Below are 18,287 nucleotides of genomic sequence, written 5' to 3' on the forward strand. Positions count from 1 at the left end.
ACTTTGATGAGGTGTTTTCTTTAATGTTCTAAATGAAGGAAACATTCCTATACTTTTTTTCTTTTGTATAAATCTTTTGAAAAGCCTGTTTGGCCATGACACAGACTGCTGACTTCCATGAACAGGGGCTGACAAAGATGAATAAAGGTGTTCGTACGGTGCTGGGCTACGACAGGCCACAAGAACAGCTTCAGTGCATGTTTGGGTTCTTCAAATCTCACCATTCTTCCAAAAATTATTCCCTCATCTGTTGTTTCGATGACGGTGGTGGAGAATGGTGTCCAAAATCTCTCAGTGAATGTTCAGTTGAGTTGAAATCTAATAACTGAAGTCCGCAGCACATGATTCACATTGGTGGCATACTTAAACTGTTCAGTGATGGGGCATTTCACTTTGTATTGATTGGCAGTGACCCTTTCCTCTGACAAGTTGAGCCAAACAGCATCAGCATAACAGAACCTGCAGTTCCTCTGACTGTGTCCTCAGAGGTTGCCTTTGTTTACTTTAAGGCTTGAATTGATCTGTTTTTCAGCCAGTGTGATAAAAATGATTGGTTTACTGTTCAATAAGTAAACAATAGTAGCTGTTGCCCTGGTATCTTTTACTTTATGGGTCTCATCCTGATGACAAATAAAGAAAAATCTGTATCCTCATGTTGTCCTAACTTTAGCCGAGCAAGTATTTCACGCCAGTACAGATGAAGATCAAAATAACCTGACCACTTTAGTGCTGCTCAGAGTTTGTGCCCTTTTCACTGTCATAACTACTCACAAGATAGCTTATAGTAATATTGGCATGAAACTATCCTAACAGTCACACTTCAAAGGATATAACAACCTTTACTGTACGTTTTAATGTGTCTCTTCCAGCAGTGTACACCCTTGACAGATGAGATGTTTTAGACATGTTAGCAGGATGGAAATACCAAGGTCAAGTCCCCCACTGCAGGGCAACAAGGCAGTCACTCAGCAATACCTACAGATTAACATGCAGTGACTGGAAGTATTGCCACTAACATAGGTCCAGATATTATTACAAATCATCTTGTGGGGAAAATTGCCTGTTTCATAATAACATCTCCATCAGTCGCAGGTGTAATTTACTTTGACCGGTGCTAAAAAACAAAAGTTGTCATGTAAAAATAATGTGTTATGATGGTGGCTGCTGAAAAGTTATTTCCTGATTAGCATTATGAGTGAAGCATCACTACAGCAGAATTTAATCACCAGGAGGATGGGACTCAACTCCCAAGCCTGATGGGACTCTATGGGGTTTAAAACATGACCTTAAAAGTCTTCACTATGTAATGATTATTGTCATAGGTCAGCCACCATGTGTGCACTACTTTATGTACACGTGTGATCAAAAAGAACTTGTGATTTTACATGTCTGTGTGTGTGTGTGTGTGTGTGTGTGTGTGTAGCTAAAGCAAATGGAAGTCCAGCTTGAAGAGGAGTATGATGAGAAGCAGAAGGTGCTTAAAGAGAAGAGAGAGCTGGAGTCGAAGCTTCTGTCTGCACAGGATCAGGTAACTACACTGTATACAATGCAGTGCATCTGGAGCAGCATCTGAGACACAGCCGGTAAAAATCTACACAGTACCAGTGTCCGAACGTTTGACTGGTACTGTGTGTATATTTATATATAGAAACCGAACCTGAGGTTTCAGCAGGACTTGATCTTTTTGACTTACATCTGTCAATTTTCTCTGCTTATTCGCAGCATTGCAGATCCCATTTTGTATGAGCATGGTCAGATAGTAAGAGTAACACAGTTTGTTCTAACAGAGCTCTACTGCTTTTGAGCTCAAGTGGAGATGTGGAGGTTTATGTGATTTAAGGGAGTCGTGTATACTGACTGAATCAAATATTTATCTGGCTTTGCTGCGTGTAGTCTGAGAGCCACAGGCATGGATAACGTTCATACTGAGGTCCAGCTTTTACAGTGAGGTGATAGAGGAGCGGTGAGGCTATTGTAAATTCACTCTTTGTTCATGAATGTGGTGGTCCTTATTGTGCACTGTAAATGTAAACAAGTTTAGTTTGCTTTGCCTATCAAAGATGTAAGCATCTAAGGCATGATGCTACATTAAACAGCTATTTTTTCCCTTCACTGGTTAATTTTGAGGTTTTTTGGGGTTATTTTCCTTTCATGATGTCTTTTTTCCCCCTTTTTTCAGACTAGTGGCCGTAAAAAAGTTGGAAATTATATTTTACTACTTTTAGACATTTTTGCAAATGAGAAAATTCTTACTAAGATGATAACTTATTTGTGAATTCAAACATTCAGAAAAGTTTTAATGCAAAAATGATTGTTTTTAGTCAGTAATCTGCAGGGAACGTTTTGTGATGATATCTAGAAGGTAACATTTTTATCCTCTTCATATTTAGTGTTTCACTGTAGTCGCATTTTAATCAAATCACCACCAAAGCAGCTCACTCTCTGTGCAGTATTTACTTTGGAGGGAATATTATTGTGTTTTGTTTATATTCATTTTGTTTTCTTTGTTTGTTTGTTTTTAAATGTACTTTAAGAAGTTTGTAATGCAGTAAAAACAAGTGCAAAGTGCAGGTTTTTGAGGAGGGTTTTTTGTTTTTGCCCTGTTGAAACTAATTCACTGCACTTGACATCATTTTGAATCAAATTATTTTATTTATGTGGATTCATTCTCTTGCTCTTAACAATACTTTCTATAAAAATATAACACATTTTGGGGTCAACTTGAAAGAAAGGCATGTGAAATGTAAAAGTGAGATCAGAGGTCAAATGTGACGTGTGACATCATGTTCACCTTCAGATTAACCTTGAAGGAGAGGTCACAGATCAAATGTATCTATGCAATACTTTCTCTATATTCTAAGTTGTAAGGTTTTGTGTCAATTTTTGACCAGTAAAAATTAAGCTGACCTTGAAGACCCCTCTATACCCCTACAAAGTTTTATCAGAATTCATTCAAAGCTATCATGTTTACAGACAGAATGACACACATACAAATGCTACCACTTCCTTGGTGGAGGTAATAACTTCTGTGTATGATATAAAATGTAGGGATCCTTCCTTAAATTATTAAAACTTGATTGCTATAGTATATTTTATAGATAACTATATTAATCTGTAACTATTCCCCTCAGTCAGTTGAGTCACCACACCTTGCTGGTCTTGTTTCCCAGGTGAGAGGTGGTGACATGGACACTGAGAAGCGCTTGAGGAAGGACTTGAAGAGAACCAAGGCTTTGTTGGCGGATGCTCAGATCATGTTGGACCACATAAAGAATAATGCACCCAGCAAGAGGGAGATTGCCCAGCTCAAGAACCAGGTACAGCCACAAAAAGACGACTTCATGAGTCACTGACTGCAGCAGTTGCAAAAACATGACTCCATCTGTAGGCTTGGAAAGATGGAAAGTCTGTTTAAGTAGACGGGAGAGCTTAGAGAAGGTCAGAACACCAAAGAAATGAGCAAAAGTAAGATCCTTAGGTCAGTCAACTCATTTTACGTTCCACTTATAGTAAGCAGCATCATCTCCATGAGAGTGAAGAATAATAAATTGTCCCCTTGTTTGTGTATTGTCACAGACTTCACTGGACCCATAAAGTAGTCTCACTGGATTATTTTTGTGACAGTTTTTTTTAAGCTTTAAGTCTTAAATGTTACTAAGTTATGAATCCAAGAGTACTAATTTGGTTTCAGATGTGGCCCACGTCTCAGATTTCTTTGTGGCCTCACGTCCACTCCCACATGCCTTCTCAGGGGACCTCACAGTCTGAACGCCTCTGGTCCAAATCAGCAGATTTTTACAAATAAAGCGTAGCTGCCTGCATCCAACATTCTGGACTGGGACCAGAATCCATTGAAGAAACATAATATATTTACTGACCTACTAACGTGACAAAGTAAATTTGGTGTCATTCTGAGCTCATACATTTTCCTCCGTGTCTCTTTGTTTCAGCTGGAGGAGTCTGAGTTCACCTGCGCGGCTGCAGTTAAAGCTCGAAAGTCCATGGAGGTGGAGATTGAAGACCTGCATGTCCAGATGGAGGACATCTCCAAAACAAAACAGGCGGTCAGTACAGCCCTCTGGATTTCTCCGTCAGCCTTTACATGTCTACAGTGCATGTGGTAGTTTAGATGACAGTCATGATTTATTATATGTCTTTGTTAAATAAGAATGGCAGTTTTATTTATATTTCATTACATGCAAACTCAATGTGTTTAACACAGGAGGTAAAAACATAAAAACCCATGTAGGTTTACAATGCCCGAAGGCAGTGAAAACAACAGCCTGTGTGTAAGCCTGTGTGAATACAAAGGTTTTGAGTCTGTTTTTGAATGTATGCACAGGTATAATTGATCTCAGGTCAGCAGGCAGCTTGTTCCAAAGAACAGGACCACAATAACTGAAAGCACCCTCAGCACCAACAGCAAAATATTTACAACTAATATTTCTATCTTGTCTCTGTTCAGTTCTAAAAGGTTTTGAGACATCCAGCAACGACACAATTACTTTGTGAACAGAGGTTTGATCATCAGAGGAAAATAAGTACAAGTTTGTGTCATCTGCATAAGAATGGTTGGTTTGTGTTTGTTTTGACACATGAACAAAAATGTTTCTGCAATAATGATCAGAGACGGCAACATCTAGAGCCTTTGTGACTGTGACATCGAGGCCTCTGGAAGAAATTTGATCAAGCGTGTGACCTTTTGCATGGGTGGGTCCAGTCACATGCTGTTTAAAATCAAAACAGTCTAATAAACTGATGAAGTGTTTGGTGTCAGAGTTGTTGCTGTTGTCAGTGTGAATATTGAAATCACCTGAGATGATAACACGGATAAATTTTGTTGTAATCGTGGGAAAAAAGGTCACCAATTTCTTTCAGGAAGCCTTGTCTCAGACAGCAGGAGAGAGACAACTAATTACTGAATTATTCAAAACTTTGATAATTGTCAAATGACAAAGATAAAAATGTTTTTATATAAAAGGTATTAGTGGATTGAGACAGGGTGGGTTTAACGTTTACAAGAGTAGAGGGTCTTTGAGGTCTGCTTACAGGCTTTCTGTTGGTGACTCGTCTGTTAATGATTACTTTAATATGAGAAAGTGGTTTGGGAAAGTTATAAAGTGAAGTATTAGTAATTGTAGATCATGAGGAGTCTGAAGGATCAAACATACTTGGATTTATGTTATAAAATGAAGAGATCCCAATATGGGAATTCATAATGTTTCCACAGGGTCCTGTCTCCACAAGAGAGTCAGTTGGAATAAATGGGGATCGATTAGGGCTGGCATTAGGACCCAGATGACATCAGCGGTATTGGGACTGGTCAGATTGATTTCACCTGCTGCTGCAGGAGTGGCTGAGTGGAAAATACCACACGTCTCTTTAGTGAGCAAAATAAGTATTCAAAGCCTTTTTTGACTACTTCGGAGTGCTCTTTGCGGATGTCGTTGGCTCCTACCTGTACAACGACTTTTCTTATGCCCGACCGCTTCACAAAAACTTCTGTAATTCTTTCCTCTGTCTCTGACATCGGCTCCTGGAAAACATTGGGTTATAGCTGAGCTTGTTTTATCATTTCTGATTATTGAGTTGCCAATATTAAGGGTTGTCACTTGCCATCTGTGAACACTCGTTGGTGCTGAGCTTGTTGGCCTCGAGGTGGAGTACCAGGGACTTGCACTGGTTGCTGGATGCAGCAGCATCCTGGGTCTTCGGCTGGCTCTCTGGGCGGTTGACTCTGGTACAGGGTTGGCTGTGGTTAGACTGACAGTGGACAGTTGCTGGTGTTGCATCCTCCCTAGCACATTGAACCTGTTAGACAGGGTGATGGATACTGGTGGTGGAGTGCAGGAGGAGTTTCTTCTTGGTCTCTTCTCTCTCAGAAGGAGCCGGTGTGGAACAGGTCCGTGCTTTGGGTTTGGCTCCAAGCCTGGGCCATGGATACTCATCGTGGGTGGCAGCAAACATGCCTGACTCTGGACGTGTGCTTGCTGAGATTGCAGGAGGCCTCAGCAGCCAGGGAGTCCAGCAGTAGTTAATTCTCCTGGATTGGGTAGGTTGGAAATCCGACCTTCCAGGTGGGCTATTTTCTGACTGAGTGGAACCCACCCAGAACAGCCAGAACAGTGAGTGGTGGCACTGGTGATAGCTGATGGTGGTGGGTCCCTGAGGTGGAATCTGTCTGTATTTACGGTGTATGTAGCAGCCAAAGTCCACAAAGCAAAAAATGACTAACTGGCATGTTAAGTGTTTGTTGTTAAAGTTATTAAGTTATTCAAACAAGAGCAGGTAGAAACAAGCCAAAATAGATGGACGACAAACAGACAGCAGTCGACCAGGTGGTGTAGCAGTGACATCAGCATATAAAGTGCTAAGAAAGAAAAAGTTAAAGCAGTCTCGCAGGGATTGTTCTTAAAGTTTCCATAAGGCTGCACCATCTGTGGAGGAAGTGTGGCATCAGTACATATGTTGAATCTCTGCTTTTAGCCACAGATTAGTCAGAGGGTTTGACGACATACCTGTTTCCTCTGAGCTTGTCCTGTCCTCTTGCTCATTTTGGTTTTCACTTGTATTTTTTTTTTTAAATATTTCCCAATTTTCAAGAAGATAATTTTTGTTAGTCTCTGCAAAACACCTCTCTTCTTAATCTCCCTAAGCCTCCTTAGTTTTCTTTTTGTCCTTTTGGAAACTCTTCTAATCTTTTTTGACCTTTATGTATTTTGTCCTTTTTGAAACGACTGATCTTATTTTAAGCCCCGTTCCCATGGTAATCTGGTTTTCACACATCGGTCAAAGTGCCTTTTCTTTCTCCCACGTTTCTCTCGCCATTCATTTACTCGCACTCCTACACTCTATCAGTGGAGCTTAATCTCCTTCTGCTTCCTCACCTGCCTGCTAAGAGAAACTACTGTCTGTCACACAATGGTTGTTAACATATTGCTAAAACCAATTTAAATAAGACAAGGCTCCTCAAAAAGATCGACTCTGTATTTTGCTGTTATGTCCACAGTCAAGTCATGGATGGATGGATGGCATCGTGGAGTCTGAGGTGTGTCAAAAGATTTACAGATGAATTCTTGTGGAATTCAAAAATCTATTTATTGTTTAATGACAAATATAATCATTCTAGTGTTTCATTGATTTCATCGCAGACTGTATTAAAGCCATAAAGATGTAGTGAGGTGGAAGGTCAGCCATTTGTTTGCACTAAACCTGGTTTGAAGAGTTGGAGCTTCTGGTGGGTTGATCTGCATTTTCCTGTAATCACCACAGAGCGATTCTTCCTCTTTACAGACCACGAGCAAAAAAAAAAGAAGAAAAAAGTTCATATAAATCTATATTATTGGCACTGTGATAGAAAACTGTCTGCACACCCAGTTACAGTATCAAGTGTCAAGCCAGTAAAAAAGCACTGAGTGGTCAGTAGTGGTTCTAATGTAGCTAAAGTCCAGTATAAAGCAGAGAAAAAAATCTTCCAGCACTGTTTAACATACAAATAAGACAAATTGGACCAAATTAAAACAAAGTGTGATTTCACAGGTTTGTGCTGCCTGGCTTTTATTCTTTCATTTATGCTGAACTCTGCATGGGTTGAAGAGGTGTAATAAATTATTACTTCCAGTGTCCAGTGTACCATTTCTTGTCCCCCAGGCCAGTGGGGGGCAAATGTTGTACTTTATACTTTTCTGTACTGCCCCCTTGTATGCTTACTGGCTTTAGGAAAAAAGGTTTTGCTTTTTTATTTTTATGTATTACTGTAATAATATATTATTTATAATAATAACCATCTATATCAGCAAAACAGTTTTGAGGATGATTGATTTAGTGTTTTTAGTTCTCAGGTGAACTCATAACTGGGTTTGGTGAACAGGTCAGCAGCCGGCCAATCAGTTAACACACTTTTTAACCCTCAGCCTAAATTTTCAACTTTGTGAATGTGATAATTTGAGAACCATGTGACCTAGGATGTTCAAATTCATGCCATAGATGTACTAAATCTCAGACGAGTTTGAATGTTGGCGACTTTGACCTCAAGGTAAAAGTCAGAGGTCATGTTTTCTGAAAGTCTTGTGAATGCGATAACTTGAGAATGATATGGGATATTCAAATTGGTGCATTAGATGCATCTGCTAAAAATCTCAGACGACTTAGTTCTTACCATAATAATAGGAGTCACAGAGAGTGACGTATTCTCAGGGGTTTATTTATTATGTTGTAAAAGGAGACACAACCCAGGCACAACTTCTTCATAGACAGCATTACAAGACACACCCTATACATACACACATCTGATCATGATCACAAATGCCAATATACAAACGTGCACATATTCATAAATGATGTACAAGATGAAATACAACATCAAAGACATAAATATAAAGTTAAAGAACAAATAGAAAATCACATTATCATAAAAAACTTTAAAGATATAGATTAGTTAACAACAGTGAAAGTGCCTGTAAGCTTCTATAACAGTGGTAATGCATAGAAAAATTGGAACTATTAAAGATTCAAAATTTTCTATGCATTACCACTATCATTTCATATTTGTGGTTCTTACTTAGCATTTGCTTGTGAATAGATATGTAAATAAAGTCACTGAGGCTCATATGCACCCCATAAGATCTACTGAAACCTATAATTATGTGTTTTAGAACTTGTATTTGCAGTACGAGTGCCACCCAAAAATACTGTCAGCTGCCAGGAGGCTGAGGGTACCACTGGCAGCTGACAGTATTTTTTTTTTTTTTTTGCTGTTTCCACAAGTGTCTGCGCATGTGTAGGCAGATTGTACCTTGTCACAGAGCAGTGAAAGCAGATCCAGGGGCATTTGCTTCACAAACTAGTGTTGACTCTCATCAGAGAGCTCTGGTTTATCTGCAGTGTGTGTGTGTGTGTGTGTGTGTGTGTGTGTACACAAACAACTGTTTTGTAACAGTTCCTTTGTGCTCCAGCCTCTGTTAACAGAACATGGATGTGCCCATGAAAATAGCAGAAACTAGATTCTGGTGGCTATTAGTCCAGCTAGCTCCATAGACAGTAGCCAACCGCAACCACCAGATGGCAGTAATTTACAGGATGGCTGCAAAGAGGCAACAGGAGGTCCTTTATTGGACAGAACACTGAGAGTGTTAGGAGTGAGTTCGCTTTCAGTTGGTAGTTTTGATTGATGTCTATTTTAGATTTCACTGGTCCTAATAGAAAGCATATGGTATAGAATATGAGTGAGTATAAAGTGGCAAAATGATAGAGCCCACTGAAAATTCACTAGTTACTAATTATTTCTAATTACAGTGTCAGCATGAATACAGGTTAATGAAGAGCTCTGCTGAGCATTCAGCTGCATGGGCATTTAGTGCGAGCCAACACAGTGAAACTTGGATGAAAATAAGGGCTGTCTTATTGAGTCAGTTGGCACACAACCCCAGGTCACAGTTTTGGAAAAGGTCAGTTTGTCCTGTGCACACTGAAACACAACTGACATTTTCACATTTACACACTCTATAGGATGCTTTGAAAAATCTGTGGTTTGGGGGAAAGAAAAAAATGAACAGTTGACTGACCAAAGGGAGAGAAAAGATCAGTCCACCGCACCTTATTCCAAAAGGAAGCTGGCTTGTCCAAATGTGCGTTAGCATACCTCAGCGACTCTGTTTGTGGTGTGTGCGCAGAAAAGGCTTCCTCTGCATTACTCTCCCATATAGCCTCTCCTTGTGCAAAGTGCGCTGAATAGTTGAATCTGCAGTTGAATCTGCAGCAAGATGATGTTGGAGGTCTTTGGAGCTGCTCTGTGGTCTGTGGGAGTTTAAGTATCTCGGGATCTTATTCACAAGTGAAGGGAGAAGGGGGCGTGAGATTGACAGACTGGGGCTGCATCTCCAGTGATGCAGACACTGCACTGGTCGGTTGTGGTAAAGAGGGTGAGAAGTGCAGCCATCCAGCAGAGGTAGAGCCACTACTCCTCCACATCGAAAGGAGCCAATTGAGATGGTTCAGGCATCTGACTGGGATGCCTCCTGGGCACCTCTTGGGTGAGGTGTTTCAGGCATGTCCTACCAGGATGAGGCCCAGGGCAGACCCAGGACACGCCAAAGAGATTATATCTCTCGGCTGGCCTGGGAACGCTTCAGTGTTCCCCCGGTTAAGCTGGGGGAGGTGGCTGGGAAGAGGAAGGTGTAGGTTTCTCTGCTTAGGTTTCTTAACCCACAACCCAGCCGCAGATAAGTGGATGGATGGATGGATGGATGGATGGATGGACATAATTTAATTTGTAGAATTAGCTCAAGGATCACTGATAGATGCATGATGCAGAGGCTGTAAATTAAAAATGGGATACTTTAGTCGTTTATTTTTAGTAAATTAATAGATTTTATTCTTCCACTTCAGACTTACTCCCTGTATGCTTTAAAATATACTGAGTCCCACTAGTCTGGATGACTCAGTCTCAGCTGTCAGTTTGGTTTGTTTCAGGTTGTTTGGAGAACTTTGAAGAGTGTTGTACTGCAGAAAATACTGATCTTGGGTCATAAATACAGCTTAATTACTTTGATAGAATGTGTAATCTGTTAAGTACAAAGTGAAGACGGGGTATATAAGATACGATAATGAATTAAGACGACTGTCTTGCTTTTTGTTTTGAAATGATATTTTTTAGAATGACCTATGTTAGTTGGGAAAATAGAAGGCTGTGAGAACTAATGACAGAAATGGTAATTGTATAAATGGAGGACTTTTTGATGCAGCCCCAGCCATATGATACACTGCAGTTCAATAGAGATAAAATCATTCAAATAATGTTTCTTTTAGATGGCTGCTGTTTGCATGGCTCTCCCACTGTAATTGCAGTGTTTTGAGAAAATTGCTGCACATGTTTTCAACAGCTTTATTTTTCCACAGAGAGCCGCGGCAATCTAAGAGGGAAAATAAAAGAGTAAAAAACAAAGAGCCCAGCCATGTAATTGGGTTGAGATCGCACTGACAGCCTATTGTTAAATGTGTTAAATGACAATTTGATGCTGGGTACTCGCACTTTTTTTCGAGTGTCCGTCACAATGTTTTCCACACGCTGCAGAGCTGGAGATGCATTCAGTGCTTTTATCAGCACTCAGCACTGATAAAAGCACTCAGCAGTGGATTTAAAAAAGGAAAGTGTGATATGTAAATGAATTTGCCCCAGATTCTACATAGTTATTTTTAGTACATCAAGTACACCTTGGTAAGTCTGAGCACTTGGTGGTTTAAAAAAAAAAAAAAATCTTACCCCTATGATCTAAATCCATATATTGAAACTGTTTTTGATTCAGAATGTTTGGATCATTCTTCATCCCATTCAGACTGTTTCTCTTTTGCTGGCTCTTCACATCTCAGTGTGCAAATTGATTTGTTAGCCTTTTCACATAGTCACATTAGTCATTTATTAATCCATTGCCCTGCACCAACAACCTCTCCTCTTGTTTTGTGTGTCAGTCATTTGTATATCATTCATTACAAAAATAGGATTATTTCAGCACAGTCCTTCCTCTCAGCTGAAGGTTAAAGGCTGCCAGCTTTTAGCCTTTCTTTGGATATCTTGGTTATGTCTGGGAGCTTAAATAAGCCCCAGTTAGTCCCACGATCAGAGCAGCCTGTGTAGGCGCTAATAAAGGCTCTCTTCAGAAAAAAAAACCTCTACTGTGTACAGACTGGCACATCCACAAGCTCCATGCTGCAAATATTTACTAACATTTATTTAACAGTAGCTTATTTATATATGTTGGAAAAAGCAAATCCAGTAAGAGCTGATAGAGAACAAGTCGTATCCTCCTCCAGTAAAGATTTGTTAATGGTCCTGGGTCACAGTCAGAGGATTGCTCATTCACATTCATTGATATCTTGTAACAGTGGGAAAAAGATATTATTAAAACTGCTTCTTGTTATATCAATAAACATGTTTCCTTGAAGCTCTTTTTGTAGGGCTTTGTAGGGTTTACTGTAGCACCACAGTGGTGATCATTATGATGTTGTCAGTTAGGATGATTACTGCTTTTGATTTTGATTATTAGAGCCTAAATGAACTGATTTTTAGCGAGCGAAGAAAACCTACTGAGAATCCTTTTTGATAGCTGCCCTTTTTATTTTTTCACATCTATAGCTGCAGTATGTGAATATGTATTTAAAAGTGAAGTTTTAAAATGAGCTATTGAGTTTTGTTTTTAGTCTGGTACATGAACACATATATTAGGTTTGACTTCACAGTCTGCAAGTGCTGAGTCATCTGTCAGCGTGTTCATTTTTCCTGAGCTGTACTATTTGTGAGTTAAATTGCGTTGTTTGTAGCTGACTGTACATGCCTTAGTCCAAAACAGCTTCCAGTGCTGCAGTATTAGTAATGCATATATACACTGCTCAAAAAAACACAGGGAACACTTAAGCAACACAATATAACTCCAAGTAAATCAAACTTCTGTGAAATCAAACTGTCCACTTAGGAAAACTGATTGACAATCAGTTTCACATGTTGTTGTACAAATGGAATAGACAACAGGTGGAAATTATTGGCAATTTGCAAGACACACTCAATAAAGGAGTGGTTCTGCAGGTGGGGACCACAGGCCACTTCTCAGTACCTATGCTTTCTGGCTGATGTTTTGGTCACTTTTGAATGTAGGTGGTGCTTTCACACTCGTGGTAGCAAGAGACAGACTCTACAACCCACACAAGTGGCTCAGGTAGTGCAGCTCATCCAGGATGGCACATCAATGCGAGCTGTGGCAAGAAGGTTTTCTGTGTCTGTCAGTGTAGTGTCCAGAGGCTGGAGGCGCTACCAGGAGAGAGGCCAGTACACCAGGAGACGTGGAGGAGGCTGTAGGAGGGCAACAACCCAGCAGCAGGACCGCTACCTCCGCCTTTGTGCAAGGAGGAACAGGAGGAGCACTGCCAGAGCCCTGCAAAATGACCTCCAGCAGGCCACAAATGTGCATGTGTCTGCAGAAACGGTTAGAAACGACTCCATGAGGATGGTATGAGGGCCCGACGTCCACAGATGGGGGTTGTGCTCACAGCCCAACACCGTGCAGTACGCTTGCCATTTGTCAGAGAACACCAGGATTTGCAAATTCGCCACTGGCGCCCTGTGCTCTTCACAGATGAAAGCAGGTTCACACTGAGCACATGTGACAGACGTGACAGAGTCTGGAGACGCCGTGGAGAGCGATCTGCTGCCTGGAACATCCTTCAGCATGACCGGTTTGGCAGTGGGTCAGTAATGGTGTGGGGTGGCATTTCTTTGGAGGGCCGCACAGCCCTCCATGTGCTCGCCAGAGGTAGCATGACTGCCATTAGGTACCGAGATGAGATCCTCAGACCCCTTGTGAGACCATATGCTGGTGCGGTTGGCCCTGGGTTCCTCCTAATGCAGGACAATGCTAGACCTCATGTGGCTGGAGTGTGTCAGCAGTTCCTGCAAGATGAAGGCATTGAAGCTATGGACTGGCCTGCCCGTTCCCCAGACCTGAATCCGATTGAGCACATCTGGGACATCATGTCTCGCTCCATCCACCAACGTTGCACCACAGACTGTCCAGGAGTTGGCGGATGCTTTAGTCCAGGTCTGGGAGGAGATCCCTCAGGAGACCATCCGCCACCTCATCAGGAGCATGCCCAGGTGTTGTAGGGAGGTCATACAGGCACGTGGAGGCCACACACAATACTGAGGCTCATTTTGACTTGTGTTAAGGACATTAAATCAAAGTTGGATCAGCCTGTAGTGTTTTTCCACTTTAATTTTGTGTGTGACCCCAAATCCAAGCCTCCATTGGTTAATAAATTTGATTTCCATTGATGATTTTTGTGTGATTTTGTTGTCAGCACATTCAACTTTGTACAGAACAAAGTATTCAATGAGAATATTTCATTCATTCAGATCTAGGATGTGTTATTTGAGTGTTCCCTTTATTTTTTTGAGCAGTGTACATATATGTTATGTTAAAGATGGTACATTTTGTGGTAAAGATGCTTTAAAAAAAAGTTTACCTGCTGGTTTCAAAAGGTTTAAAAAGCACTAAATTTTATATATTAGTCTTTCAAAAAATTATACCAGTCTACAGTAGCCAGAAAGAACAGCCACAATTAACAAATTATTCAGTGGATCATCTGCCCATCTATCCATTTTATGCAACTTATGCAGTTCCAGATCCCTATTAATAGGATTAACTATGATGCAATAATACAATATGCCACACTGACTAATGCAGTCATTTTAGGCCAAATTATCCTCACTGCTTTTCTGGGATTCTTTTATATTTTGACTCATCTTACTTTGAAGCATATTCTACAAGCTCTTAAACATCTTAAAGTACTCTTTCTGTAGTTTTGACTTACAACTTAGTAATTGATAATAATAGATAAATGTTACTTTTCATAATTGGAGCTACAGGGCCTTCAAAAAGTTTTTTCCTTTTTTTTTTCTTCTTTTTTTGCATTTTGTCAACTTGCATGTGACAAACATGAAAAATTCAATATAATAATTGGTGGTGCCACTCTTGGCTACAAGAACTGTTTGCAGAAACTGGCAATGTGTCCTGCTTTAATTCAGCCACATTGTAGGGTTTTAGAGCACGGCCTGTTTAAGGTCATTCCAAATCATTTCAATCTCATTTAAGTCCAGACTTTGATTAGGCCACGCCAAAACCTTCAAAAACCAGTTTCAGATCATTGTCATGCTGCATAACCCAAGTGTGCTTGAGCTTCAGGACATGAACTGAAAGCTGGACATTCTTCTTCAGGATTTTCTGGTAGAGAGCAGAATTCAGGTTTCCATCAGTTATAGTAAGACATCCAGGTCCACGCGGGCAGGCAGTTACTGTTTCACTCAGGGCCAGGTGGGATTGGATAGGGTTTTTTTTTTTTGCCTATATAGATGAAATTAACATTTAAAAACTGCATTTTGTATGTAGTCGGGTTATCTTTGTCTAGTATTAAAATTAGTTTCAGGATCTGAAACATTTAAATGTGAGAAATATTGAACAAACTAAGAAATCAGGAAGGGGGCGGTGATATTGTACGACCCAGTGTGGGGGCTGGCTGTTGGACGACTGCTTTCTAATTAGTGAACAGGTGAAATTGTCAGCCTGGTGTGACAGTCCCTCAGCTAAGCACAGCACCGGGCGATAAACTGTTGGCTAGAAGCCTGTGTACATGACATACAATTTCATCTAGAATCTTGTGAAGGCTGTTAATATTTTTGGAGAAGCATTTGCCTTCCTTCTCTCTTGATGTTTAATATATCTATTTATTATCATCGTTCTTTATTTCAGCTGGAGGAGCAGCTGAGTCGTCTGCAGAGGGAGAAGAATGACCTGCAGTCAAGGATGGAGGAGGACCAGGAGGACCTCAATGAGCTGATGAAGAAACACAAGGCTGCTGTTGCCCAGGTCTGAGTTCTGTCCAGTTTAATGTACACTGATAAGAAAAAGTTAGTGATTCATTTCAAATGACCATTAATTCATATAAAATGTCTGATTTTCATCTAAGTCACATTTATAGGCAAACTCAATCTGACTAAACAAATGGATGCAGTGAACTTAGCAGTAATAGCCTCCATCAGATGTTTTCTGACCCGAGGAGACATTTTTGACCATTTCTTCCTTCATCAGCCGTACACTGTGCAGAAACGTAGAGCTCAGTGTGCTAACCGTGTGGTTACATTTCACATTGTTTTCCCATTCAAACTGAATCTGGCAACAATCTGGAAATGCTAAAAAACTGATTTGAGCTGGTATTCAGAACAGGGCCTGGACCACAGGGAGGATATAAATGTGAAGTGAACATTGTAAAACTGATGAACTGTAAAGTATTAGCTTGCTAGTAGTCCTTCTGCTGTTGCTTTCAGTCTCATTTCTTTGCATTTTGCAATCTCTTGAGAATAAAACGCTGCATTTGGGGTGGGGGTGGGGTTATTTGTCTAAAGCCTGAAGCTGCAACTGTGTCTGTGTACTTTAGGGATGTTAAATATGTTAAATATAAGAATAACTATTGATCCCAGAGGGAAATTCATGTATGTCTGACATAGCTTATCTGCTATACTTGTGTGAGAACTGAAAAGCCTGATGGCTGTGGGTACGAGGAGTCTTCCAGTAATGATGGTTTTTTTTGTTCCATAACGATATTATAAAGTGGGTGATCAGAGTTGTTGACAGTTGAAGATGTACTGGAAATGTTTAGCAGACAGTGAACTTTTTAAGCAGATTGTTTAACACAATGTTTGGAGAGTGCCCGAGGAATGGAGAAATAGTATACTGTAATGATTTTCAAGAACAAGGGTGATGTTTAGAACTGTAGTAATTACAGAGGGATAAAGCTGATGAGCCATACCATGAAGAGTTGTTAAAGCTTGGTTCAGAAAAGAGGGGGCGATCAGTACAGCTTCATGCCGAAAAAGAGCACTAAAGATGCAATGTTTGATTTGGGAATATTAATGAAGTATACGAAAGGTCAGAAGGCGTTGCTCCGTGTCTTTGTGGATCTAGAAAAGCATATGACAGGGTGTTGAGAAGTGGTATTGTTATATTGTGTTAGAAGTGACAGAGAAGTGTGTCAGGGTGAAGGACATGAGGACAGCGGGACAGTGGTGAGCTGTGCCAAATGAGTGAATGATTGGATTAAGGTGGGGGTATGATTACATCAGGGGTCTGCTCTGAGCCCCTACTTGTTTGCAGTGTTGATGGACAGGTTGACAGATGAGCTCAGACAGGAGTCTCTGTGGAATATGATGTTCGCAGACGTTCACAGAGTAGGGAACAGGTGGAAGAAAACCTGGAGAGGTGGAGGTATGCACTGGGGTCATTCATCTCAAACCAACACGGGGCTTCTGCTTGACTGTCTCCGATTTGCATAAAGATTTTATGGTACAATGTTTGGACATATACAAAAATTGCTGTGAAATCAAATACTTTTCAAGATATGTTTTTTGAAACATGGTCCATTGACCCACTTTCAGACCATTATTTCACACAAGACAAAAAGCCTGAAATTTTCACTGGTCTTTGTTACCAGGATCTGTAATTTGGGACAGATACATGTCTGAGTGTTGGCTATTTAAAATATGGAAAAAAATAAATAAATTTATGCCTTTCTGTAAAGTGGTGGTTTGCACTTCTGCCTCAAGGCCTTTACACACCGGACATGTAAAATACGTGCAAATGTTTCGTGCCTTAAAAATATTTTTCGGACTCGCCTGTTCTTAATGCAGCCATTCGCACCAACCGCGTTATTTCACAGAATGAATTTGTGGCATTTTTTTTTTTTTTCAGATCAAGTTTGATTTTTCTGACTTTCGCAAGTGAATAAACAGATCTGACCAATCAGAGTGCTGCATTTGTCAATATAAGCTCATAGCTCAAAATGTGCACTGACACAATACAGTGATATGGGAACAGTAAAATAATACAGTTCTTCCTCGGACACACAGCTAGACGCTGCTCCGGGACAATCAAGTCACTGAAATGATTTCTGTCCTCAGATGCGGCCCCAACTTCCAACAAGCGCTCACGTTGCCCACTGATGTCCTGAAACCAGCCGTGATTGAGCTTCAGCTCCTGGATCAAACCTTTAAATTCTCCTTGCTGTTGCTTTCTCATGTGATGGATGAACCCGGAATCTGTTTCTTCCTTCTCTTGTTTAGAAACATCAGGACCTCATTACATCATCGCTTGATGTCGACCTCATTTTTTTCACAGTGCATTTTATGAGGACGAATTATTCGCAAAAACTTGGTGTGTATACAGGTTACACGACAAGTTTGCAGTCGAAAGATTCGGAATTTCGTCGTTTTTTCGCAACTTGTCCTGTTTGTAATATCTCACAGCAAGAAGGTCTGGGTTCAAATCCACCATCTGGCCAGGACCTTTCTGTGTGGAGTTTGCATGTTCTCTCTATGTTTGAGTGGGGTTTCTCCGGGTACTCCAGTTACCTCCCACAGTCCAAAGACATGCAGTTAGTGGGGTTGGGTTAATTGGCTAAATTGCCCATAGGTGTGAATGGTTGTCTGTCTCTCTGCCTTAGCCCTGCGACAGGCTGGCGACCTGTCCAGGGTGTACCCTAACTCTCACCCTATGACAGCTGGGATAGGCTCCTGACCCTCCGTGACCCTGAACAGGATAAAATGGATGGATATCTACTATTTTTGTTTTTGTGTCATATTTGCTCAATCCATTATAAAAGTTGAATGAAAATAGCATTTCATGCTAAAAGGTGTTCTACATGTTTTTGTTTATTTGTTTTTTGTTTTGTTTTGTTTTTGTTTTTTGTTT

General features: G+C 40.6%; 1 protein-coding gene across 2 annotated transcripts in view; it reads left to right on the forward strand.

Annotated features, from left to right (window-relative positions):
• myo18ab (myosin XVIIIA b) overlaps positions 1-18,287 on the forward strand; it is a 172,399-nt gene that overhangs the window by 112,799 nt on the left and 41,313 nt on the right. For both annotated transcript variants that reach the window (XM_030743863.1, XM_030743862.1), the window contains exons 33-36: positions 1,424-1,528; positions 3,171-3,317; positions 3,951-4,064; positions 15,294-15,410. In XM_030743863.1, coding sequence (XP_030599723.1) covers positions 1,424-1,528; positions 3,171-3,317; positions 3,951-4,064; positions 15,294-15,410 — 483 coding nt within the window. The remainder of the gene's footprint in view (positions 1-1,423; positions 1,529-3,170; positions 3,318-3,950; positions 4,065-15,293; positions 15,411-18,287) is intronic.

This window comes from Archocentrus centrarchus, chromosome 13 (genome assembly GCF_007364275.1).
Source record: "Archocentrus centrarchus isolate MPI-CPG fArcCen1 chromosome 13, fArcCen1, whole genome shotgun sequence".
In the NCBI taxonomy this organism is placed as follows: domain Eukaryota; kingdom Metazoa; phylum Chordata; class Actinopteri; order Cichliformes; family Cichlidae; genus Archocentrus; species Archocentrus centrarchus.